This window comes from Mesoplodon bidens (genome assembly GCF_964165515.1).
Source record: "Mesoplodon bidens genome assembly, chromosome: 3".
Lineage (NCBI taxonomy): Eukaryota > Metazoa > Chordata > Mammalia > Artiodactyla > Ziphiidae > Mesoplodon > Mesoplodon bidens.
In genome coordinates, this window is record NC_138178.1 from 163605953 (window position 1) to 163632669 (window position 26717).

At 37.6% G+C, this 26717-nt stretch overlaps 1 protein-coding gene across 2 annotated transcripts in view; it reads right to left on the reverse strand.

Annotated features, from left to right (window-relative positions):
* The window catches only part of EML5 (EMAP like 5), a gene marked incomplete at its 3' end in the record, with an annotated part of 166907 nt that overhangs the window by 84251 nt on the left and 55939 nt on the right, over positions 1-26717 (reverse strand). For both annotated transcript variants that reach the window (XM_081228976.1, XM_081228975.1), the window contains exons 8-9: positions 9273-9410; positions 1113-1369 (exon numbers count right to left, since the gene is read on the reverse strand). In XM_081228976.1, coding sequence (XP_081085102.1) covers positions 1113-1369; positions 9273-9410 — 395 coding nt within the window. The remainder of the gene's footprint in view (positions 1-1112; positions 1370-9272; positions 9411-26717) is intronic.

Genomic DNA, 26717 nt, shown 5'->3' on the forward strand with positions numbered 1-26717 from the left:
CTAAAAATAAATCATAGTATTAATTTAAGAAGTTATTTCCTTTGATTTTTACTCAAGCATAACCTGTACTGATAACATGGTAAACTCCAAAATTTTTATATCTTCTCCATCCTGTTAAAGGAGAATATGTGAATAGGTAGGTGAATATAGTAAGGAAAGGAGAAAATTAAGTGCAAGGAGTTGTTAAAAAGCCACTACCAAAATTATGTTGATTCAGAGACATATAGATTTGATGATGATGTAGCTTAGCAGGTTCACCCATGTGGACAGTAAAACTGAACCCTATTAAACTCATGCTACAGATCAGTCACAATGGGGTAAGTTAGAAGGAAAAGTAAAAGCTATACGAAAGTGGCAAATCAGGTATTGAAAAGAAACCTAAGAAGATACACGGTTGAGAAAGATAACTGAAAGGATCATAAAGGAAGGATAAGTGACAAGTAATACATTTATGTTAGGTAATAGGACTTCAGGATTCAGTCAATCTTCATTACATACAGATTGTTAATGAAAACTTTTGGAGAGATGCATTAATTTAAATATGCAGCTACTCTTGTTAAATAACTTATTTTAATATAGTGACTAATTCACTAAGCATCATACTAAATAAAGGGCTGAGAGATAATATTTTGATGGTTCTGTTTTTATTCTTCTCTTTTTAAATCTTTGATAAAAATTCAGTTTTTCAAAATTAGTTTGTTAGCTATATTATTAATATTTGCAAAGTCTGAGATAACAACAAAAACCCAAACAATTTATAGTCAGACATTTGTATCAGTTGTATTTAGTTAATTAGTTGTACCCATTAAAAATGGCATTTTGACTTTCTAATATACACTAGGACTTTACCATATACCACTCATATGGCATGGACTTCAACATAAAATAGGTCTTAGATCCTCCAAGCAATTAAGTTTTAATTAAGAACCAAAAGGATTTCAAATGATAAGGCAGCCATAGAGAAAAGATCACAGTGCCTGAAATATTAGCTTGTATCTTCTTTGATTTCCTATAATCAAATGTAACTTACACTCTGCCTCTAATGAAATTCTAAGATATTTTAAAGGAACTAAAAATCTACAAATTATAAATAATTTATAGGAAATTTTTACCTGGCATCCTATAAAAAAGTCTTTTACCATTCCCATCATTTGTTTGTAAATATCTACTGTCTGAGGACCAGTCCAAGTGAGTGATGAAACTAAGTGATCCAACACATTCCCCAAATTTTTTATAACGCTGAGCAACTCCATAAATATCAACTGAGCTGTCATTGCATCCAACAGCAAGGTAAGTTCCATCTGGTGAATATTTTAACTCATGAATTGCCTCCTTCCGATCTTTAATATGTACAACTTCCGTCATATCTCTGTAAAGAGAAAAAAAATGAGACCATACACAAAGACGTCACTACAGAATTAGTTCAGTTTTCAAATGTGTCTAAAATGACTGTGAGGCTGTATCAAGTATTTATAAACCATAAAACAAATGTAAATGAGACAAGCAGTATTAACTCAGGAATAGTTTTGCTGAACAGAAATATATAGGACAATATATGCTGGAAGTAGAGAAAAATGTTAAATTTCAGTTCCTAAATTACTTAATTTTAAGTAGTTCAGAGATTCATACTAAATTTCTGGAGTCATACAATAAAGGAAATAAACTCATGGATTTTTATGATGAAGTTCCTTGTAAGTACTGAGTTTATGAAAAATGCTTAATTCTAAAAGCCATGATTTTCAAATTAAATTTTTGTAATGAAGCAAATGTACAAAATTGCATCCAGGAAATAAAGGAGAAATTGATTTGCATTATTTCAGTAATACATTTGAATGTATATCTTTATATAGATACCACTAGTTACTTTTTTTTTTTTTTGCAGTACGTGGGCCTCTCACCATTGTGGCCTCTCCCGTTGCAGAGCACAGGCTCCGGACACGCAGGCTCAGTGGCCATGGCTCACGGGCCCAGCCCCTCTGTGGCATGTGGGATCTTCCCGGACTGGGGCACGAACCTGCGTCCCCTGCATCGGCAGGCGGACTCTCAACCACTGTGCCACCAGGGAAGCCCACCACTAGTTACTTTTATTTCAACCTCTTTGACCTTTTTTAATAGAATACAAATTCTTCCCAATTAGCGACCATGTCAGCCAGCAAAGTTAAATATATATATATTTTTAATGATGCCTTATAACTGACTTTCCAGAATAATAACAGGTACTGGTAATAGCCATAAAAATGGGTAAACACTTAGTTAAACACTACTGAGTTTCCAAACATGTGGAGTTGGTGGAGAGGCGGAGAAGAGAGAGGCAGCAAGGGAGAAGGGGCAGGAGGAAGTGAGAATTCTATTTCTAACTAGTGCCAGGGGCTTTTTCCAAATAAATTTTGCATTACCCATCTGAAAGGTTATCAACAGATAATTCAAGAATAAAAGCTTAAATGGTTATTTCCCAATTTTTACAGCTTCTAAATGGACAATTTAAAGCAATCAAACTCATATTTGTTTCAGTAACACTAAGTATTTAACTGTTTTAGGCACATGGGATACAAAGATGAACTCATCTTCTGTGAGAGACAGAGATAAAGTAATTATACTTTATAATTGAGAAAATGTAGTGAGTGCTCAAAAGGTTATGTGTGAAGTTCTATAAGAAATACTGAAAAATGATTAAGACTAAAGGCAGGGACTTCCCTGGTGGTGCAGTGGTTAAGAATCTGCCTGCCAATGCAGGGGACACGGGTTCGATCCCTGGTCTGGGAAGATCTCACATGCCAAGGAGCAACTAAGCCCGCGCACCACAACTACTGAGCCCATGATCTAGAGCCTGCGAGCCCCAACTACTGAAGCCCACGTGCTTTAGAGTCCGTGCATCACAACTACCGAGCCCATGCGTCACAACTACTGAAGCCTGCGTGCTCTAGGGCACACGTGCCACAACTACTGAGCCCACGTGCTGCAACTAGCCACCGCAATGAGAAGCCCGCACACCACAACGAAGAGTAGCCTGGCTTGCTGCAACTAGTGAAAGCCCACGCACAGCTACGAAGACCCAGCCTGGCAATCAATCAATCAATAACTAAAAGACTAAAGGCAGGAAGGGACCAAGGAAGAGTGATACCTATTTGAGCATAAAACCTGAGGGGCTGACTAAGTATAAAAGATTGAAGGTTTTCCAGAAAGAAGACACAGCATGAGCAATGCAAGTACATGGCACATTTGAAGAACAGTAGATAATACAACGTGGATACAAGGTAAGTGGGAAAAGCAGTGACTTGATGGGGTTAAAGAGATAAATTGAGGACAGTGTGTAACAGATCTGATACATTGCCAAGGAACTTGGGCTTTACCCTGGTGTTAATCATATAAAGAAGGAGATGAAAATCATCCCCTTAACTACAAAAGGGAATCAGAACAAAACAAAACAAAATAAATGAAGGAAAAAAAAGCACTTTTTAAAAGAGCTTTCCTGCTCAACGTCACTTCTGCCTTAGACCCTGCAACTTTCAAGGCCCTCTTCCTAAGCACAGAATAATGTATCTACTTCTACCTTTCCCAGTGACTCCTTCCTTTCAGTTTTAAGTAAATCCATGCATCTTACCTCCCTTTCTTCATACCCATTCATCCATCCATCCACTCAGCCATCCATTAGTACATCCAGCCATTCATCTATATCTATATGGAGCAAGATTTTTAAGAAAACATCTAAGACACTATTTGATAGCTTTTCCTTTTTATGCCTTCTTTATTAAAATATAATCATTCCAGTATCAATCATGAACATTAGTTAAAATGCTCCTGGAAAATTCTTCAAAATTATTTTGGTATTTTTTTTCACAGCTTTTTTGTTCTAGGGACTTAACTGCTCCCAGTTAACGAGAGAAATAAGTGTGGATATCTGAGGTTGTCTCTTGCTTTCTACCACTGTGGCCCTGTCCACCAACCAACACACGCACACAGAGAAGAAACCAACAGTGATGGAAAGAGATTCTGATTGACTAGTTTATAGTATGTATTACGTTATTACATCAACACTATGAATTATAACTATCTTCTCTGACAAAGATGTTTCTTTGACAAATTTACAGGTAAGAAGACTATTATTAGATGAAAATGTACTGACTTCTAAAAATTCTGAATTAAGTCTTCTGGGAAACTGGTATGCAAATTCTGTGATTTCTTTAAGAAGCAGAGGGAGGCGAAAGCCTGGGAATACTCATACATTAGCAGTCTGTAACACATCACAAAAGTAAAAGTACACAATATTAATAGAGCATATATATTGATAGAGCATATAACAGAAGAACCGTTCCTAGGTGAAGGAGTTAGAGGAAACAGACCAAAAGCAGTGGAGTTTAAACTTCATTCTGAGGAATTAATGAGACTTAGCTCAGCAGAAGACAGGAACTGGGAGGAAAAAGCCTACATTGCAGCAGAGCTAAAACTGTGTGAAATTGCTGATGGCAAGAGAAAGTATTCAAGCTCAGCTTGAGAAGCCCAGTGTAGTGGTACTGAAACAAGCAAAGGGGGCTTTGACGTGAGCAGAGTCTGGTAAGGAAGGCTAAGGGAAAATTATAAAAGTCCTCATACATCTAAAGATTTTTGGCCTTAACTTGTAAATATAAGCTAGGGTGGGATGAATCAATCAGATCACTAATCTGGTTCGAGAGTAAAAAACAAATTGAAGGAGTATAACAGCAGGATTAAGACCAATTAGAAGACTACTACAGATGATGGTTGCTCAGACTTCAGAAAGAAGTGAAATGATCTGAAATATACAGTATTATATGCACAATCCATACTATTATATTTAGTATATGTTAAAGATATTATCATTCTAATCTTATTCACAAACCTTAACTAAAATGCTGCTAGACAATTCATCAGGTGAGTAAAATCAACAGGATGTAGTGATGGATTATAAATGGTGGTTACCTTCTAGAGTAATGGAAATAAAAACAAAAATAAACAAATGGGACCTAATGAAACTTAAAATCTTTTGCACAGCTAAGGAAACCATAAACAAGACAAAAAGACAACCCTCAGAATGGGAGAAAATATTTGCAAATGAAGCAACAGACAAAGGATTAATCTTCAAAATAAACAAGCAGCTCATGCAGCTCAATATCAAAAAACAAACAACCTAATCCAAAAATGGGCGGAAGACCTAAATAGACATTTCTCCAAAGAAGATATACAGACTGCCAACAAACACATGAAAGAATGCTCAACATCACTGATCATTAGAGAAATGCAAATCAAAACTACAATGAGGTATCACCTCACATCGGTCAGAATAGCCATCACCAAAAAATCTACAAACAATAAATGCTGGAGAGGGTGTGGAGAAAAGGGAACCCTCCTGCACTGCTGGTAGGAATGTAAACTGATACAGCCACCTTGGAGAACAGTATGGAGGTTCCTCAAAAAACTAAAAATAGAACTACCATATGACCCAGCAATCCCACTACTGGGCATATACCCTGAGAAAACCATAATTCAAAAAGAGTCATGTACCACAGTGTTCACTACAGCACTATTTACAGTAGCAAGGACACGGAAGCAACCTAAGTGTCCACAGACAGATGAATGGATAAAGAAGATGCAGCACGTATATACAATGGAATATTACTCAGCCACAAAAAGAAACGAAATTGAGTTACTTGTAGTGAGGTGGATGGACCTAGAGTCTGTCATACAGAGTGAAGTAAGTCAGAAAGAGAAAAAATATGCTAACACATGTATATGGAATGTAAAAAAAAATGTTCTGATGAACCTAGGGGCAGGACAGGAATAAAGACACAGATGTAGAGAATGGACTTGAGGACACAGGGGAGCAAGGAAGGGGAAGCTGGGATGAAGTGAGTCAGTAGCACTGACATATATACACTACCAACTGTAAAATAGATAGCTAGTGGGAAGCAGATGCATAGCGCAGGGAGATCAGCTCGGTGCTTTGTGACCACCTAGAGGGGTGGGATAGGGAGGGTGGGAGGGAGGCTCAAGAAGGAGGGGATATGGTGATATATGTATACATATAGCTGATTCACTTTGTTATACAGCAGAAACTAACACAACATTGTAAAGCAATTATACTCCAATAAAGATGTTAAAAAAAATGGTGGTTAGAGAGAGAGGTATCAATGATAATGCCTAGGTTTTTGGCTTATACAAGAAAATGGACAGAATAGGGCCCAGAGACAGAAGATCAGTTTGGGAGGGGGGATGCTGGGTTCAGCTTTGGACATGCTGAATTGCAGATGTCTTTGAGATACCCAAGTGATGTTAAATAAGCAACTGGATATGCATGACTGGAGTTTAGAGGCGATAACAGGGCTAGAACTATGCATCCGGGATCATCAGGCTATGGGTAGTAACTGAAGCTAGAGGCAGGATGAGATCACCTAGTGAGAAAATACAGAGTAAAAAAGAGCAGAAAGCCTAGAATCTGAGCTTTGAGGCACTTCAATTTTACTGGGTAGGCAGAAGATAATTAGCATATAAAGAAAATGGAGCCAGAGGCTGCAAAGACAAAGAGAATTAATATCTAAAGCCAGGGAAGAGAATGTTTTGAGAAGGAGCAAGTTGTTCAAGGGGTCAAATTTACTGCTGAGAATCAATTTAGATGAGAACTGAAAACTATCTCCTGGTTTTAGTTACAGGGCACTATTAGTGAGGGTTTTCCAATTTAAAGATGAAGGCAAAAGCTAAATTGGAATGGGGGTAGAAAGTTGATAAGTTAATTGGAAGGAAAGAGAGATAGTAAAATAGGCAGTTTTTTGAGATTTTTACTGTGAAAGAGAAGAGAGTAGAGATGTGATATAACCAAAGAGGGCCTCAGGCTCGAGGTAGGAATTTTAAGATAAGACATATTTGAGCATGTTTTAATAGTGCTCTTGGTGGGGGCAGAGAGACAAAAACACCTTTGATGTGAAAAAATAATGGACAAATACAAAGAGTTACTTTTTGAAAGCCAGGAAACAACTTTCAGAACTTATTGCTCCCATGAAATGAGGCAGACAAAATATAAATATGTTGAAAAAAAATTAAATGAATGTGTGATTAGTTAGGGGAAAAACTGTCCTAATCCTTTTAAAGTTGATATAACTCAGCAGTGACACTGTCAGAAAGGACAACTGGCTAGCGACTGGTAGAATCTAAAATGGCAACGTTAATGTTTTTACAACTAAAGTCTACCCCATACACTGCAGGAAAACTTACTCCATCTTCAGCATAATTTATTAACCATGCTCACCAAGCTCTTCCACTGAAGTCTCCCTAATTACTTATGAGAATGAATTAGCGCCTCTGAAGAGTTTGATGTTGATAATACCATGCAGCCCACCACGAGTCAGTTTTATATGTATTCATATATATCTTCTAATTTGAAAAATATTTGCAATTTTTCATTTGACTCCATGATATTAGTGTTTCTTTTAATATAAAATTAACATTTTTATCACAAGGAAAAGAGACGTTCTAAGAAGTTATATGATTTTGCCCTGGCACATCACCTTGTACCCCAACTTAAGAACCAGTGTGTTAGTTTCTAATCTATGCTATGTTCCTCTAATCATAACATAACCACTCCTGTGAGGGCACTTTACTACTGCTATACTTATAAATTCTGCTCTATGATACGGAGAATATACACAGCAAACCAAGAAGAAACAATGACCAGGTAAATTAAGAAGGATTAGGAATATTTTTGAGGGAGTTCCCTGGTGGCCTATTGGTTAGGATTCCAGGCTTTCACTGCCATGGCCCAGAGTTCAATCCCTGGTCAGGGAACTGAGATGGTGCAAGCTGTGCGATGCATGCCTCCCCTACCCCCAAAAAAGAATATTTTTGAGTTGCTAAAATACTGACTTATTAGAGATAACTTATTCACCCAGTTTCTTGCATACAATAATTGAAAGGACAAGTAAATGTACAAATGAAAAAATAACAATCACTATTTTTAATGCATACCAACTATCTGATAGAAATTCTCAGGTGTTTTACATGCATCTTAAACTCTTGGTTGTAAAACCACCCAAATGTACTTAATGACACTGAGTTTTACACTTAAAAATGTTTAAAATGGTAAATTTTGTATTATGTATGTTTTATCACAATAAAAAATTAGATTAAGAGAAAAATCTCAGCATATCTCATTATAGAAACCTGTCCCAGAAAGAAGAGTCATATCTATAGCAGCTCAGAAGTACAAGAGAACATGATGTATCTGAAAAAATGAAAGATGTTTTATACATGCTAAAAGAAAGAGATTGCAATAGAAAGAAATAGGCTAGAGAGATGGGCAGGATATGCTATGTTAAGAATTATGAACTTCATCCTAAGGACAGTGCGATGCTTTTATCATACTTTAGAAAGAGGAGGGATGCAAACAAGTGTGTTTTAAAAGGCATCACTGTAACTGTAGAGTGTAAAAAGGACTTGAGGAAGCAAAATAGGAGGTAAGGAGACCAGCTGAGATGCTATTCCACCAATCCAGGTAAGACATGGCAAAAGTTTATAAAAGAGTACAGTGGTGAGAGTGGAAGGAAGTAGATTAATTAGAGAGCTATTTAGGAATTAGGTTCTCCAGAATTTAGTGATTAACTAGACATGAGAGACAAAGGAGAGAAATGAATCAATGGTTTCTGGATTGGGCAACTGGGTGGATGGTCCTACGATTCATTAAACTAGATGTGAAAAATTTCATAGATACTTGTCATCGTGAACACGTGTGGATCTACAGCAAATTTTTAAATGGCTGTATAGAATTCAACTGAATGCAATAACACAACATATCTATAATCCAACAAAAGATGTTAACTGCTTTAACAAATTCTTTAAACTTTCCTAATTACCCAAAGGGAGAGATGCAGGCATTTTTTTCAAAGCATAAATCTGCAAATAACAACAAAACCATTCACTCATTTTTAACAGTTTCAAGGTTTCATTCTCCCTCTTCTATGTCAGAAGATCATTACTGAAAATCAATACTACCAAGAAATGGAAATCAAGACCCAAATTTAACTCAAAATTTTAGTCATTAATCTACTAAGCATTCTTAATACCCCAAACCAAGGGTTTTGAGTTAACTTAATTTTCTGACAAAGCCATTTTTATAAACATTTTTTATACTTAATGAAACTAATATTTGAGAAAATATATGTTAATAAGAAGGGAGGGGGTTAAAGGAAATGGGTAAAAGTAAGTACTATGCACTCTATCTCACTTAAGAGAAATTTACTCTCTCTTTCTACTTCTACCCTATTACATACCTTACTCTAAGTACAGTGAATGAGCCATCCTTCATTCCAAGGGCAAGATGGATCCCATCTACATTTACAGCTGCACAACGAATTGGTTCTTCCATATTACACCTTGCTATTAGTGCATGATCAACTAGGCTCCATATCCTGTAACATTTAATTAAAATAAAAGAACAGTTAACTAACATATGCTTAAAAATGATAGACTCTATGAAAAAACTGTTAAGATAATAATTTCATTTTAAGGAGGCAAGATAAACCTAGATTTTTAACTGTATGCTTGTGGCCGGGAATTCTTATCTACAAAACAGAATTATTCTTAATGCTTAAAATGACTAGGGTTAATAGAATCTTTTATTTTTTATTTATTTATTTTAACATTTTTATTGGAGCATAATTGCTTTACATTGTTCTGTTAGTTTCTGCTGTATAACAAAGTGAATCAGCTACACATATACATATATCCCCATATCCCCTCCCTCTTGCTTCTCCCTCCCACCCTCCCTATCTCACCCTTCTAGGTGGTCACAATGCACTGAGCTGTTCTCCCTGTGCTATGCAGCTGCTTCTCACTACCTATTTTACATTTGGTAGTGTATATATGTCAGTGCCACTCTCTCACTTCATCCCAGCTTACCCTTCTCTCTCCCCATGTCCTCAAGTCCATTTTCTACATCTGCATCTTTATTCCTGTCCTGCTCCTAGGTTCTTCAGAACCATTTTCTTTTTTTAGATTCCATATATATGTGTTAGCATATGGTATTTGTTTTTCTCTTTCTGACTTACTTCACTCTGTATGACAGACTCTAGATCCACCTACCTCACTACAAATAACTCAATTTCATTACTTTTTATGGCTGAGTAATATTCCATTGTATATATGTGCTGCATCTTCTTTATCCATTCATCTGTCGATGGTCACTTAGGTTGCTTCCATGTCCTGGCTATTGTAAATAGAGCTGCAATGAACATTGTGGTACATGACTCTTTTTGAATTATGGCTTTCTCAGGGTATATGCCCAGTAGTGGGATTGCTGGGTCGTATGGTAGTTCTATTTTTAGTTTTTTGAGGAACCTCCATACTGTTCTCCATAGTGGCTGTATCAATTTACATTCCCACCAACAGTGCAAGAGGGTTCCCTTTCCTCCACACCCTCTCATGCATTTATGGTTTGTAGATTTTTTGATGATGGCCATTCTGACCGGGGTGAGGTGATACCTCATTGTAGTGTTGATTTGCATTTCTCTAATGATCACTGATGTTGAGCATTCTTGCATGTGTTTGTTGGCAATCTGTATATCTTCTTTGGAGAAATGTCTATTTAGGTCTTCTGCCCAGTTTTCAATTGGGTTTTTTGTTTTTTTGAGATTGAGCTACGTGAGCTGCTTGTATATTTTGGAGATTAATGGTTTGTAAGTTGCTTTGTTTGCAAATATTTTATCCCATTCCGAGGGTGGTGTTTTCGTCTTATTTATGGTTACCTTTGCTGTGCAAAAGCTTTTAAGTTTCATTAGGTCCCATTTGTTTACGTTTGTTTTTACTTCCATTTCTCCAGGAAGTGGGTCAAAAAGGATCTTGCTCTGATTTATGTCATAGAGTGTTCTGCCTATGTTTTCCTCTAAGAGTTTTATAGTGCTTGGCCTTACATTTAGGTCTTTAATCCATTTTGAGTTCATTTTTGTGTATGGTGCTAGGGAGTGTTCTAATTTCATTCTTTTACATGTAGCTGTACAGTTGTCCCAGCACCACTTATTGAAGAGGCTGTCATTTGCCATTGTGTATTCTTGCCTCCTTTATCAAAGGTAAGGTGACCATACGTGTGTGGCTTTATCTCTTGGCTTTCTATCCTGTTCCACTGATCTATATTTCTGTTTTTGTGCCAGTACCATACTGTCTTGATTACTGTGGACTTGTAGTATAGTCTGAAGTCAGGGAGCCTGATTCCTCCTGCTCTGTTTTTCTACCTCAAGATTGCTTTGGCTATTCGGGGTCTTCTGTGTTTCCATAGAAACTCTGAAATTTTTGTTCTTATTCTGTGAAAAATGCAATTGGTAGTTTGATAGGGATTGCATTGAATCTGTAGATTGATTTGGGTAGTAGTCATTTTCACAATATTGATTCTTCCAATACAAGAACATGCTATATCTCCATCTGTTTGTATCGCCTTTAATTTCTTTCATCAGTACCTTATAGTTTTCGGCATACAGGTCTTTTGTCTCCTTAGGTAGGTTTATTCCTAGGTATTTTATTCTTTCTGTTGCAAGGGTAAATGGGAGTGTTTCCTTAATTTCTCTTCCAGATTTTTCATCATTAGTGTATAGGAATGCAAGAAATTTCTGTGCATTAATTTTGTATCCTGCTACTTTACCAAATTCATTGATTAGCTCTAGTAGTTTTCTGGTAGCATCTTTAGGATTCTCTATGTACAGTACCATGTCATCTGCAAACAGTGACAGTTTTACTTCTTCTTTTCTGATTTGGATGCCTTTTATTTCTTTATCTTCTCTGACTGCTGTGGCTAAAACTTCCAAAACTATGTTGAATATTAGTGGTGAGAGTGGGCAACCTTGTCTTATTCCTGATCTTAGTGGAAATGGTTTCAGTTTTTCACCACTGAGAATGATGTTGGCTGTGGGTCTGTCATATATGGCCTTAATTATGTTCAGGTAAGTTCCCTCTATGCATACTTTCTGGAGAGTTTTTATCATAAATGGGTGTTGAATTTTGTCGAAAGCTTTTTCTGCACCTACTGAGATGATGATATGTTTTTCTCCTTCAATTTGTGAATATGGTGTATCACATTGATTGATTTACTATACTGAAGAATCCTTGCATTCCCGGGATAAACCCCACTTGATCATGGTGCATGATCCTTTTAATGTGCTGCTGGATTCTGTTGGCTAGTATTTTGTTAAGGACTTTGCATCTATGTTCATCAGTGATACGTGCCTATAGTTTTCTTTTTTTATGCCATCTTTGTGTGGTTTTGGTAGCAGGGTGATTGTGGCCTTGTAGAATGAGTTTGGGAGTGTTCCTCCCTCTGCTATATTTTGGAAGAGTTTGAGAAAGATAGGTGTTAGCTCTTCTCTAAATGTTTGATAGAATTCTCCTGTGAAGCCATCTTGTCCTGGGCTTTGGTTTGTTGGAAGATTTTTAATCACCATTTCAATTTCAGTGCTTGTGATTGGTCTGTTTATATTTTCTATTTCTTCCTCATTCAGCCTCAGAAGATTGTGCTTTTCTAAGAATTTGCCCATTTCCTCCAGGTTGCCCATTTTATTGGCATATAGTTGCTTGTAGTAATCTCTCATGATCCTTTCTCTTTCTGCAGTGTCAGTGGTTACTTCTTTTTCATTTCTAATTCTGCTGATTTGAGTCTTCTCCTTTTTTTTCTTGATGAGTCTAGCTAATGGTTTACTAATTTTGTTTATCTTTTCAAAGAACCATCTTTTAGTTTTATCAATCTTTGCTGTCATTTCCTTCATTTCTTTTTCATTTATTTCTGATCTGATCTTTATGATTTCTTTCCTTCTGCTGACTTTGGGTTTTTTTGTTCTTCTTTCTCTAATTGCTTTAGGTGTAAGGTTAGGTTGTTTATTTGAGATTTTTCTTGTTCCGTGAGGTAGGATTATATTGCTATCAACTTCCCTCTTAGAACTGCTTTCGGTGCATCCCATAGGTTTTGGGTTGTCGTTGTCATTTGTTTCTAGGTATTTTTTGATTTCCTCTGATTTCTTCAGTGATCTCTTGGTTATTCAGTAGTGCATTGTTTAGTCTCCATGTGTTTGTTTTTTTAAAGATTTTTTTCCTGTAATTGATATCGAGTCTCATAGCACTGTGGTCGGAAAAGATATTTGATATGAATGCAATTTTCTTAAATTTACCAAGGCTTGACTTGTGACCCAAGATATGATCTATCCTGGAGAATGTTCCATGATCACTTGAGAGGAGAGTGTAATCTGCTGTTTTTGGATGGAATGTCCTATAAATATCAATTAAATCCATCTTGGTTAATGTATCATTTAAAGCTTGTGTTTCCTTATTTATTTTCATTTTGGATGATCTGTCCTTTGGTGAAAGTGGGGTGTTAAAAGTCCCCTACTATTAATGTGTTATTGTCGATTTCCCCTTTTATGGCTGTTAGTATTTGCCTTATGTATTGAGGTGCTCCTATGTTGGGTATGTAAATATTTACAATTGTTATATCTTCTTCTTGGATTGATCCCTTGATCATTATGTAGTGTCCTTCTTTGCCTCTTGTAATAGTCTTTATTTAAAGTCTATTTTGTCTGATATGAGAATTGCTACTACAGCTTTCTTTGATTTCCATTTGCATGGAATATCTTTTTCCATCCCCTCAATTTCAGTCTGTATGTGTCCCTAGATCTGAAGTGGGTCTCTTGTAGACAGCATATGGGTCTTGTTTTTGTATCCATTCAGCCAGTCTGTGTCTTTTAGTTGGAGCACTTAATCCATTTACATGTAAGGTAATTATTGATATGTATGTTCCTATTACCATTTTCTTAATTGTTTTGGGTTTGTTATTGTAAGTCTTTTCCTTCTCTTGTGTTTCCTGCCTAGAGAAGTTCCTTTAGCATTTGTTGTAGAGCTGGTTTTGTGGTGCTGAATTCTCTTAGCTTTTGCTTGTCTGTAAAGGTTTTAATTTCTCTGTCGAACCTGAATGAGATCCTTGCTGGGTAGAGTAATCTTGGTTGTAGGTTTTTCCCTTTCGTCACTTTAAATATGTCCTGCCACTCCTTTCTGGCTTGCAGAGTTTCTGCTGAAAGATCAGTTGTTAACCTCATGGGGATTCCCTTGTATGTTAATTGTTGTTTTTCCCTTGCTGTTTTTAATTTTTCTTTGTATTTAATTTTTTTTTTTTTTTTTTGCAGTACACAGACCTCTCACTGTTGTGGCTTCTCCCATTGCGGAGCACAGACTCCAGATGTGCAGGCTCAGTGGCCATGGCTCATTGGCCTAGTCGCTCTGCGGCATATGGGATCTTCCTGGACCGGGGCACGAACCCGTGTCCCCTGCATCAGCCGGCAGACTCTCAACCACTGCACCACCAGGGAAGCCCATGTATTTAATTTTTGATAATTTGATTAATATGTTTCTTGGCATGTTTCTCTCTGGATTTATCCTGTATGGGACTCACTGCACCTCTTGGACTTGATTGACCATTTCCTTTCCCATATTAGGGAAGTTTCCAACTATAATCTCTTCAAATATTTTCTCAGTCCCTTTCTTTTTCTCTTCTCCTGGGACCCCCTATAATTCGAATGTTGTTGCATTTAATGTTGTCCCAGAGGTCTCTGAGACTGTCCTTATTTCTTTTCATTCTTTTTTCTTTATTCTGCTCTGCAGTAGTTATTTCCACTATTTTATCTTTTAGGTCACTCACCTGTTCTTCTGCATCAGTTATTCTGCTATTGATTTCTTCTAGAGAATTTTTAATTTTATTGTGTTGTTCATCATTGTTTGTTTGCTCTTTAGTTCTTTTAGGTCCTTGTTAAATGTTTCTTGTATTTTCTCCATTCTATTTCCAATATTCTGGATCATCTTTACTATCATTACTCTGATTTCTTTTTCAGGTAGACTGCCTATTTCCTCTTCAGCTGTACGGTCTGGTGAGTTTTTACCTTGCTCCTTCATCTGCTGTATATTTCTCTGTCTTCTCATTTTGCTTAACTTACTGTGTTTGGGGCCTCGTTTTTGCAGGCTGCAGGTTCATAGTTCCTGTTGTTTTTGGTGTCTGCCCCCAGTGGATGAGGATGGTTCAGTGGCTTGTGTAGGCTTTCTGGTGAAGTGGACTGGTGTTCTGTGTTCTGGTGGATGAGGCTGGATCTTGTTTTTCTGGTGGGCAGGGCTGTGTCCCGTGGTGTGTTTTGGGGTGTCTGTGAACTTATGATTTTAGGCAGCCTCTCTGCTAATGGGTGGGGTTGTGTTCCTGTTTGCTAGTTGTTTGGAATGGGGTGTCCAGCACTGTAGCTTGCTGGTCATTGGGTTGAGACAGAGATCTCTGGGAGAGCTCTTGCCAAATGATATTACATGGGGCCGGGAGGTCTCTGGTGGTCCAATGTCCTGAACTCGGCTCTCCCACCTCCGAGGCTCAGGTCTGACAGCCAGCCAGAGCACCAAGACCTTGTCAGCCATACGGCTATTTTGGACTCAGCCGAATATTGGAGCAAAGCAACAGAATGGAGTGGATCAGTGACTCTCAATTTTTAGGGCATTGGAACCACTTCAAGGGCTTGTGAAAACACAGGTTGCTGGGCTGCACCTCAGAATTTCTGCTCCAGAATTTTTCATTCAGACTTTTCTGATTCTGACCTTTTGGCCTAGAGAAAAGTTTGACTGTTTCTGAGCTGCCTAGCTCTGCAGAACGCTGCTCTCTCCCCAGCTCTAGGAATGTTCTTCTGCCTTCCTCACTGGGGGCTGTGGGAGGATGAGCCAGGGCCCTGTACTCCCAATTAGCCAGATTAGGAAACTGAAGTTGAGAGCGACCAGAAAACTTGCCCCAGGTACATAGGTAGTAAGAAGTAGACTCAGGTGCCAAATCAAGTCTTCTACCAACAGGGCCACTGTCATGCTGCCTCTTCTTGCCTTGAAGATAATGAAGCAGAGTCTCCGGTCCAGGTGGTCTCCACATCACATTACTCTCTAAAGGTGAGTCCTCGGAACCAGCTCCTACTGTGGGAGTGGTGGGCAGAATACCAGAATCTTTTATTTTTAAGATGATGTAATAACATTAATTTTTTCCAATCATTCATTTTAGGTGGATGATTTCTACCCTGATTAAAGGGGAGATACATATATAGTATAGTGGTGTATGGTATACACCATATTTAGTCTTTTAAGAATAACACTTCAGATTATGCAAATTCAGTCTTTTCCAGACCCTAATGTTAGAAAACTGTAACAAGAAGTAAAAAATGCCCATTGTTTGAAAGTTAAGTATTATACTTCCAAATAACCTAAAGGACAAAGACCAAAATTCTAATGAAAACTAGTAACATTTTAGAAGTAAATTATAACAGAAGTATTTCATATCAAAACTTGTGGGATATAGCTGAAATAGTACTTAGGGAGAAATTTAAATGCAGGTATTATCAAAATAAAGGCTACAACTTAATGAACCAGCATCTACTCTAAAAGGTTAGGAAAAGATCAGCAAAACTAAGTATAGTTTTAAACATTTTATAGCAGTATCTTATTTTTTAAAATTCTGTTTGTTTTTGCTGTTTTCTATGATTTTGTATATTGTTTCTATATCCAGGAAATTTGTTAAATTCTCTTTTTAATTCCAATAATTTCTCTGTATTTTCTTTTTAATTCTCAAAATATACAATTATAACACCTGCAAATGACAGTTGTTTCTTCCTTTCTATTCAAAAATCTCTCTATATATATATACATATATTGAAAATATATGCATATATATACACACATATACATATACATATATATATATTTAGGCTCACTGTGCTAACAAACACTTCTAGTCTGTAGCTGAATATAATGGTGAAAATATAATAATGAAAAATATAATGGTGAAAGTGGGTACCATTTTCTTCTTCCTCATTTTAAAGGAAAACTTTCAATGTTTCAACATTAAACATGATACTTCCTGATGACTCTCTATGCCCACATATTGTGGGCCACACTGGGCCCATTGCTTGTCTTTGTATAGTCTACAAGCTAAGAATGGGTTTTGCATTTTTTAAATTGAAGTATAGTTGATTTACAATATTGTGTTAGTTTCAGATATACAGCATAGTGATTCAGTTATTTTTTTTTGCAGATTATATTCCATTATAGGTTATTATAAGATATTGAATATAATTCCCTGTGCTATACAGTAAATTCTTATTGTTTATTTTATGTAGAGTGGTTTGTATGTGTTAATACCATACTCCTAATTTGTCCCCCACCCGCTTTGGTGACTGTAAACTTCTTTTCTTTCTTTTTATTTTTAAATAAATAAATTTATTTATTTATTTATTTATTTTTGGCTGCATTTGGTCTTTGTTGCTGCACACGGGCTTCCTCTAGTTGCAGTGAGCAGGGGCTGCTCTTCGTTGTGGTGCAAGGGCTTCTCATCACAGTGGCTTCTCTTGTTGTGGAGCACAGGCTCTAGGTGCTCAGGCTTCAGTAGTTGTGGCATGCGGGCTCAGTAGAAAACAGAGAAAATTCTCTGATTTATGTCAGAGAATGTTATGCCTATGTTCTCTTCTAGGAGTTTTATGGTATTGTGTCTTACACTTAGGTCTTTAAACCATTTTGAATTTATTTTTGTATATGTTGTCAGGGAATGTTCTAATTTTATTAATTTACATGTAGCTGTCCAGCTTTCCTAACATCACCTGTTGAAGAGATATCTTTCCTCCATTGTATATTCTTGCCTCCTTTGTTGTAGATTAATTGACTGCAGGTGCATGAGTTTATTCCTGGGTTCTCTATTCAATTCCATTGATCTATATGTCTGTTTTTCTGTCAATCGCATGCTGTTTTGATTACTGCAGCTTTGTAGTATAGTCTGAAGTCTGAAAGGATTATACCTCCAGCTTTGTTCTTTTTTTCTCAGGATTTCTTTGGCAATTCTGGGTCTTTTGTGGTTCCATATACATTTTAGGATTATTTGTTCTAGTTATGTGAAAAATGTCATAGGTATTTTGATAGGGATTGCATTTAATCTGTAGATTGCTTTGGGTAGTATGGATGTTTTTAACAATATTAATTTTTCCAATCCAAGAGCACGGTATATTTTTCCATTTCTTTGAATCATCTTCAATTTCCTTTTTCAATGTTTTGTAGTTTTCAGTGCATAGGTCTTTCACCTCCTCTGTTAAGCTTATTCCTAGTTATTTTTTCTTTGATGTGATTTTAAATGAAATTAAAAAAAAATTTTCTCTGATATTTCATTATTAGTATAAAGAAATACAACAGATTTCTGTATATTAATCTTGTATCCTGCTACCATGATAAATTCATTTATTAGTTCTAATAGTTTTTGTGTGAAGACTTCAGGTTTCTCTATGTAGAGTATCATGTCATTTGCAAATAGTTACAGTTTTATCTCTTCCTTTATAATTTGGATACCTCTTATTTCTTTTTCTTGTCTGACTTCTGTGGCTAGGACTTCCAATACTATGTTGAATAGAAGTGATGAGATTGGGCATCCTTGTCTTGTTTTTGGATTTAGCGGGAAAGCATTTAGCTTTTCACTGTTGAGTATTACATCGGCTGTAGGCTTGTCATAAGCATCTTTTATTATGTTGAGATATGTTCCCTCTATACCCACTTTGGTAAGAGTTTTTATCATGAATGGATACTGAATTTTTTTTTTTTTTTTTTTTTTTTTTTGTGTGGTACATGGGCCTCTCACTGTTGTGGCCTCTCCCGTTGTGGAGCACAGGCTCCAGATGCGCAGGCCCAGCGGCCATGGCTCACGGGCCCAGCCACTCCACGGCATGTGGGATCTTCCCAGATCGGGGCACGAACCCTTGTCCCTTGCATCGGCAGGCGGACTCTCAACCACTGCGCCACCAGGGAAGCCCCTGAACTTTTTAAAAAATGCTTTTTCTGCATTTGTTGAGTTGATCATGTGGTTTTTGTCTTTTCTTTTGTTAACACAGTGCATCACAATGATTAATTTGAGTATGCTGAACTATCCTTGTGACCCTGGAATGAATCCAATTTGATCATGGTGTTTGATCCTCTTAATGTATTGCTGGATTCGGTTTGCTAATATTTTGTTGAGGATTTTTGCATCTGTATTCATCAAAGATTATCGACTGGTAATTTTTTTCCTGTAGTGTCTCTGTCTGGTTTCAGTATCTGGGTGATGGTTGCCCCATAGAATTAATTTGGGAATGTTCCCTCCTCTTCAATTTTTTGGAATAGTTTGAGAAGGACAGGTATAAATTCTTTGTATGTTTGGTAGAATTCCCCAGTGAAGCCATCTGGTCCTAGACTTTGGTTTGCAGGGAGGTTGTTTTTTTGTTTTTGTTTTTACTACAGATTCTATCTCACTTCTAGTGATTAGTATGTTCAAATTATGTGTTTCTTCTTGATTCAGTTATGGCAGTTATGCTTCTAGAAACTTGTCCATTTCTTCTAGGTTGTCCAATTTGTTGGCATGTAACTGTTCATAGTATGCTCTTTTGATTTTTTAGTATTTCTGTGGTATCAGTTGTTATTTCTCCTCTTTCATTTCTTATTTTGTTTAGTTGGATCCTCTTTTCTTCTTGGTGAGTCTGCCTAGAGGTTTGTCAATTTTGTTCATATTTTCAAAATACCAGCTCTTGGTTTTATTGATCTATTGTTTTTTTGATCTCTATTTATTTCCTCTCTGATTTTTATTATTTCCTTCCTTCTGCTGACTTTGGGTTTTGTTTGTTCTTTTTCCAATTCTTTTAGTTGGTAGGTTAGGTTGTTTGAGATTTTTCTTGTTTCTTGAATAAGGCCTGTATCACTATGAACTTCCCTCCTAGAACTGTTTTTGCTGCATCCATAGATTTTGTAAAGCTGTGTTTTCATTTTTGTTTGTCTCTAGGTATTTTATGATTTCTTCTTTGATTTCATCATTGACACATTGGTTTTTTAGTAGCATGTTGTTTAGTCTCCAAGTGGTTGTTCTTTTCCTGTTTTTCATTCTGTGGTTGATTTCTAGTTTCATACTGTTGTGGTCAGAAAAGATGCTTGAAATAATTTCTATTCTCTTAAATTTACTGAGGCTTGTTTTCTGACCTAATATGTGGTCCATCCTAGAGAACATTCCATGTACAACTGGAAAGAAAGTGTACTCTTTTTTGGATGTAGTGTCCTGTAGATATTAATTAAGTCCAACTAATCTAATATGTCATTTAGGACCTCTGTTGCCTTATTAATTTTCTGTCTGGATGATCTGTCCATTGATGTCAGTGGAGTGTTAAAGTCTCCTACTATTATTGTGTTATTGTCAATTTCTCCCTTTATGTCTGTATTTGTTTTATATATGTAGATGCTCCTATATTGGGAGCATGTATGTTAACGAGTATAATATTCTCCTCCTGTACTGATTCCTTTATCAGTATACAATGTCCTTCTTTATCTTTCTATTTATTTATTTATTTATTTATTTATTTGGTTGCACCGGGTCTTAGTTGCAGCAGGCAGGCTCCTTAGTTGCAGCCTGCCTGGTCCTTAGTTGCAGCATGTGGGCTACTTAGTTGCAGCAGGTGGGCTCCTTAGTTGCGGCACATGGGCTCCTTAGTTGTGGCTCGACAGCTCCTTAGTTGTGGCATGCAGCCTCCTTAGTTGTGGCATGTGAACTCTTAGTTGCGGCATGCATGTGGGATCTAGTTCCCTGACCAGGGATCGAAACCAGGCTCCCTGCATTGGAAGGTGAAGTCTTAACCACTGGACTGCCAGGGAAGTCCTCCTATTATGTGTTTTTGATTTGTGGTTACCACAGAGTTCTAGTAAGTTGACTCATAACTATATCTACTTGCTTTAAACTAACAGTCATTCAAGTTCAAACACATTCTACAAGATCTACATTTTATATTCCCCTCCCCCACATTTTGTAATTTTGATGTTCTATTTTATCTTCATGCTTATTCTTTTACTGTTTATTGTAATCATAATCACTTATACAATTTTTTTTACTGTTTTTTAATCTACATCTGGCTTATTTAAGTGACCTTCAATCCTTACTATATATTGCCTTTCCTATTGTGATATTTCCCTTTCCTATAGATTCTTGCTTCTTTTCTATTTAGAGAAGCTCCTTCAATACTTCTTTCAGGATAGGTGTAGTATTGCTGAAATCTTCTTATTTTTGCTTGTCTGAGAAATTCTTTATCCCTCCTTCTATTCTAAATGATAATATTGCTGGGTAGAGTATCCTAGGTTGAAGGTTTTTCCCTTTCAGGACTTTGAATATATCATGTTATTCCATTCTGGCCTGCAAAGTTTCTGCAGAGAAATCAGCTGTTATCTTTATGGAAGTTCCCTTGTAATGGACTCTTTGTTTTTCTCTTGCTGTATTTAGAACCCTCTCTTTAACTTTTACCATTTTAATTATGATATGTCTACATGTGGGTCTGTTTGGGTTCATCTTGTTTGGGACCCTCTGTGCTTCCTGTACCTGTATATCTGTTTCCTTCTTTAGGTTTGGGAAGTTTTCAGCTATAATTTCTTTACATACATTTTCGATCCCCTTCTCTCCCATTTCTTCTTCTGGAACTCCTATTATGCATAGGTTGGCACATTTTATATTATCCCATAGGTCTCATATATTGCTTTTTTTCATTTGTTTTCCTCTCTGCTGTTCTGATTGGGTGATGTCCATTATTCTATCTTCCAGATCACTTATTCATTCTTCTGTGTCATTTAGTTGGCTATTCGTTGCTTCTAGGTTGGTTTTTACCTCAGCAATTGAGTTGTCCATTTTTTTTTGAATTGTCTATTTTTGACTGGTTTATCTTTACGGCTTCTAGTTCCTTGTTACAGTGATCTGCTTTCCTATCAATAATCCTTTTTAATTCAGTTAGCATTTTTATTATCACCTTTTTGAACTTGGGGCCTGGTAGACTGGTGAGCTCTCTTTCATTATTTGTTCTTTCAGGGAATGGCTCTTATTCTTTAAATTGGGAGTAGTTCATCTGCCTTTTCATTTTACTTAACTTTCTCTGTCTATGAATTTAGGAGAGATAGTTATTGACTACAGTCTTATAGGGATGTTTTTATGTGGGAGTGTCCCTGTGCAGACTATGTGTGTCCAATGTCCTTGGGGCAAGGGCTGGTTTTGGTATGAATGCCAGCCACATCTTTCCTCAGGGTATGCTGGCCATTATCCTCTTGATCGGGAGGGGGTGGGGTGGGGGGAAGGGGGGTGGCAGTTGGTGCTGGAGGATCTAAAGCCTGTTCAGGGCGTAAGGCAGGATCCCCTCTCTGCTCCATGGCTGTTGCCACCCTGCCAGGGACAGGGTCTGCTCCTCAGTTGTTGGAGTAGAAGCCCTGAGGTTCGGGCTTGACCAGGCTCTGTTGCCCTTGAGTGTGTGCCCTGCCCCAAAGGAAGTGAGTGCTGAAGCAAATGAGGCCTGTGCACTCACAGAGGACCTACATGCCACCTGTGTAGGCATCTGTGGCTCCACTTAGAAGCAGGCCGAGGTTGCATCCCTTCCTCTGTTGTGTTCGTCCCAGCTCTAGCACAAGGCTGTAGTGTGGAGTAGGCTGGGGCTGGGGGTCAGGGTACTGTGGCTGCAGAAATTGAGGCTGCACTGCTAACAGAGATCTGGGCTGCCTCTGTGGCAGTCTTCTCCCAGGACTTGTCTGCCCCAGATCTAACGCTAATCTGCAGTGTGCAGTGAGTGGGAACAGGGCACTCTCACTGGGAGACCAACTGCTGCATGCTCCTGTGTGTGCTGACAAGGGTCACTGCCACCCCAGGCCCACGGTCTGTCTCTGCGTCTTTTCCCAGGGCCTGGTTGGCCCAGACCTCATGCCAGGCTGTGGTATGGAGCAAGCGGGGCCAGGGTGTTTGCCCCATTCAGATTGGGGAGTATGGTGAGGTGGCAGCCACCAGTGCAGGGCTCTCTCCACCCTGACTATTGGCAAGTCAGCATGTGCACGCTCCTTGCAAGTAGAGTCTAGGCTGTTCTAGCTCTTCTGTCTGTCCCAGTGGTTCTCCCAGAAGGTAAGGGGGCTTGTCTCCTCTGCGTAGGATCCTAGGACTGGGATGCCCAGATTGTAGCTCAACCTGCTTGCTCTCCAGGGCAAGGGTCCTTCCATGCAGACCTTCTCCTTTCAGATCCTTCCCAGGGATGCAGGTCCTGACCTGATATCTTTTTTTTCCATCCTACCCAGTTATATGAAAATATTTCTTGCAGCTTTGGCTGTATAGGAGTTCTTCTGTCAGTTTCCAGTTAGTTTTCCATGAGAATTACTCCACATGTAGATGTATTTTTGACGTGTTTGTGGGGGGAGGTGAGCTCCATGTCTTCCTACTTTGCCATCTTGATCCCCCTCCTTGCTTTTACATTTTTAAACGGTTGAAAAAATTTTTCAAAGAATGACATTTTGAGACATGAGAAAATTAGATGAAATTCAAATTTCAGTGTCCACAGATCAATTTTTATGGGAACACAGCCACAATGGTTTGTTTTCATATTGTCTATGGCTGCTTTCATACTACAGAGGTGGACCTGAGTGCTTGCCAAACAGACAGTAGATGGTATGTGACACAGATCACCTTGCACTACTTTGGTGCACTACAAACTGCAGTGACACAATTATAACCTGATAGAATTCTGAGTCCTATGTGTATTGTCACATCATGGCATTTTACTATTTTTTATTTCCAACAGAAACCCATCATGTCAAAACAAGAGAAAAAAAAGAGAAAAGTGAACTTCGAACGTTGCGTTTTTAAGGCACAGTGTAGTCTGGATTACACCGCTATTGAATTAGATGGTAATGCATTATGTTTATTATGCAATGACAGAATACAAAGCTACATTAACATTACCAGACTAAGCACTCATCACAATATTTTCAACTCACAGGAAAGCAATGGTCAGAAAAATCAGAAATTTAAAATTATAGCAGAATAAGGTTTTACTTACAAAAAGTAAGTTTCCGAGTGGCTCATTTGTTAGACAAGCAAAGAAAGCTGCCTATTGGTAATGGATTAACTAAATCATTTTAGATTGCAGTAGCTGAAGAAATGTGTCCAGAAAAAAACATTTGTTTAAGACAATTAGCCTTTTGGCAAGAACAGTTGCTTAAAGAGTTGACTGTGTTGGGAGTAACACCAACAGTTAATTAAAAACAAGGCAAATATTTTTGAGTGGTTTTCCTTGAGTCTTGATAAGTCAACAGATGTTACTAATACTACTCAGTTGTTTATTTAAGGAGTCAATGGCAAGTTTGAAGTGATAAAGAATTAGCTTCTATGAATAGTTTGCATGAAACAACTACAGACTAGAATATTTTCAAAGACATTAGTGAGAAAGCAATAATCCAATACAATGTAAAGTAGAATCACATTGGGGTATAAAAATATGTATGGGGAAAAATGGCTTGGACAAATTTACAAATTTACTTAAAAATGTAAGTTGTTTAAAGCCTATGAGTATTCACTGTATTATTCTTTTGCAAGTATTTTGCGTGCACGCGCGCGCACACACACACACACACACTTGAATCATGTGTTTTAGAACCAATAGTGTTAATGGTGAACTTCATTTTCTCCAGTGGATTTAACCATTACTGGTTCTGAGATTTTATCAGGAACAGTAGCTAAAAATCCTGACTTGCCCTACTACACAGCAAGTTAATGGCTTAGCAATGGTAAAGTTTTATTATGATATTTTCATCTCAGAGCCAAGACTGAAATTTTTCTAAATCAAAATTGCCCTCAACTACCATTATTATTATTATTATTATTTTGGCTGTGCTGTGTGGCATGTGGGATCTTAGTTCCCTGACCAGGGATCAAACCTGTGCCCCCTGCATCAAGAGCACAGAGTCTTAACCACTGGATTGCCAGGGAACTCCCTCAACTACCATTATTAAACACTGAATGGCTTTAGAAATTAGCTTTTGCTGCACATTTGATACTGTTTCTTAATAAATTCAACCTAAAATTATAAGGCAAAAGCAGAACTTATTTGAAACTGTTGGAAGGAAGGAAGGGAGGAAGGGAGGGAGGGAGAAAAGAAAAGAAACAACAGGCCCAAAATGGAGTCACTTGTGCTAAGCCTCACATCAACAAACCAAAACTTAATAACTAACTTAACTGCAGTTTCAGCTTCTCCCAGCAGTGGAATTTTAAACCAATCAGTCTGGAATTTCCTGATCAACAGTAATGAGGTAAGCTGCATGATAGATTGATCACCCCCCAACCCTTCCCTCAAAGGAAGGTGACCTTGCCTGAAATAATCCTTTCCTTTGTTTTTGACTTTCTTGTCCCACTCTTTTTCTGCCTTTGAAAACCTTCCATTTTGTACAGCTCCTCAGAGCACTTTTCTACTTTGTAGATGGGATGCTGCCCAATTCATGAATCATTTAATAAAGCCATTTAGGTCTTCAAATTTACTCAGCTGAATTTTGTTTTTTAAACAACACTGTCGTAAAGTTATTGGAACTATTAATGTTGTTTGAATAATAACATCAAGCTGCTTTATATACTTCCTGTGCTATCAAAACCTGAAACAAGAAGATCTCCATCCCCACATAAATTTGCAGGGGTTATTTTTTCATAGCCTAATCTATAGTTCTAGCATGGTGTTTTGGACTACTCCCCTTGGGCAAGCCCTGGTCTTGACTTCTGCCCCTATGCCCCAGTAGAAAGCCATAAAGAGCCCAAGTTTAATTAAGGGAAGAAAAATGCCCTCAGTGCAAAAGTGGCTTTGGCCCACAACTGCTCCTAAATTCCCTTTTTTTTCTTCGCAATTTGTCTGATAGTCCCTTTAAACTGTTCAAAGAACAGTTTAAAGGTGATTTATATTTTAACCAGCATTTTTAGTTGTTTTCAAAGGAAGAGTTCTTTCTAAATAACTTGCCCACCAGTAATAGAAACAGAAGTCTGAGCAACTGTAAGCAGAGAGACTAGGGAGTCCCCAGAGAAAGAGAACCAGGCATGGCCTTCTTGACAGGTCATTTTTGGCCTAGGTCATTTTGTGATCTAAGCCTGGCCACACTGCTTGTCCTTGTACAGGTCTCAGTAATTAATGACCTTAAGGAAACAAAAGAATGCAGAATCAAATGACTGTTATCAATAGCAAAGATTATAAATCAATTGTAAAATCTCCCAGTTCTGTTTCAGTGGTAAAGATTAGCCAGAAGTGCTCAACTACCAGATCAACTGGAACCTAATGGATGATGATTTTGATCTTTCTGACCCTTGTGATTTCAATCAACTAAAGCTTGGACTCTGTTGACTTCTGCCCTAATTCTATGCTGAATTCTCTTCTGCCCAAGCCCCTTCATGAATATATGCCCTTAGCTTAAAACTTTCCCAATTTTGCTACTCAGGGAGACATTGGTTTAGGAAAGGTCCCTGGTGTTCTCCTTACTTGCTTCAAGTAATATAAATCCTCCCAATCTTCGGCTTGATTGTGTCTTTTGGTTCGACACCCACCAAGAGGTGAACCCAGTTTACAGGTAACACAGTTACTTTTTAAAGGACCAGTTGTCCTTTTTTCACAGTTATGCAGCAGCTAATGACAGCAGTCCTCCTAAGATGCAAGAAACTAAACAATAGTTCCTAGCAAACCATGTGGGTGAAGTGTAGCCCCACAGTGAGTTTCTATGTGAACCCAGAGCTATGGCATCTCCCACCAACATAAAACTAAGTAACACAGAGATAGTAAATGGCAAGACTGATTAACATACCATTTAAAATATCAGTAGTTATCTGGAAAGAATTAGGTTGCATCCCCACCTCACTTCTTATACTAAAG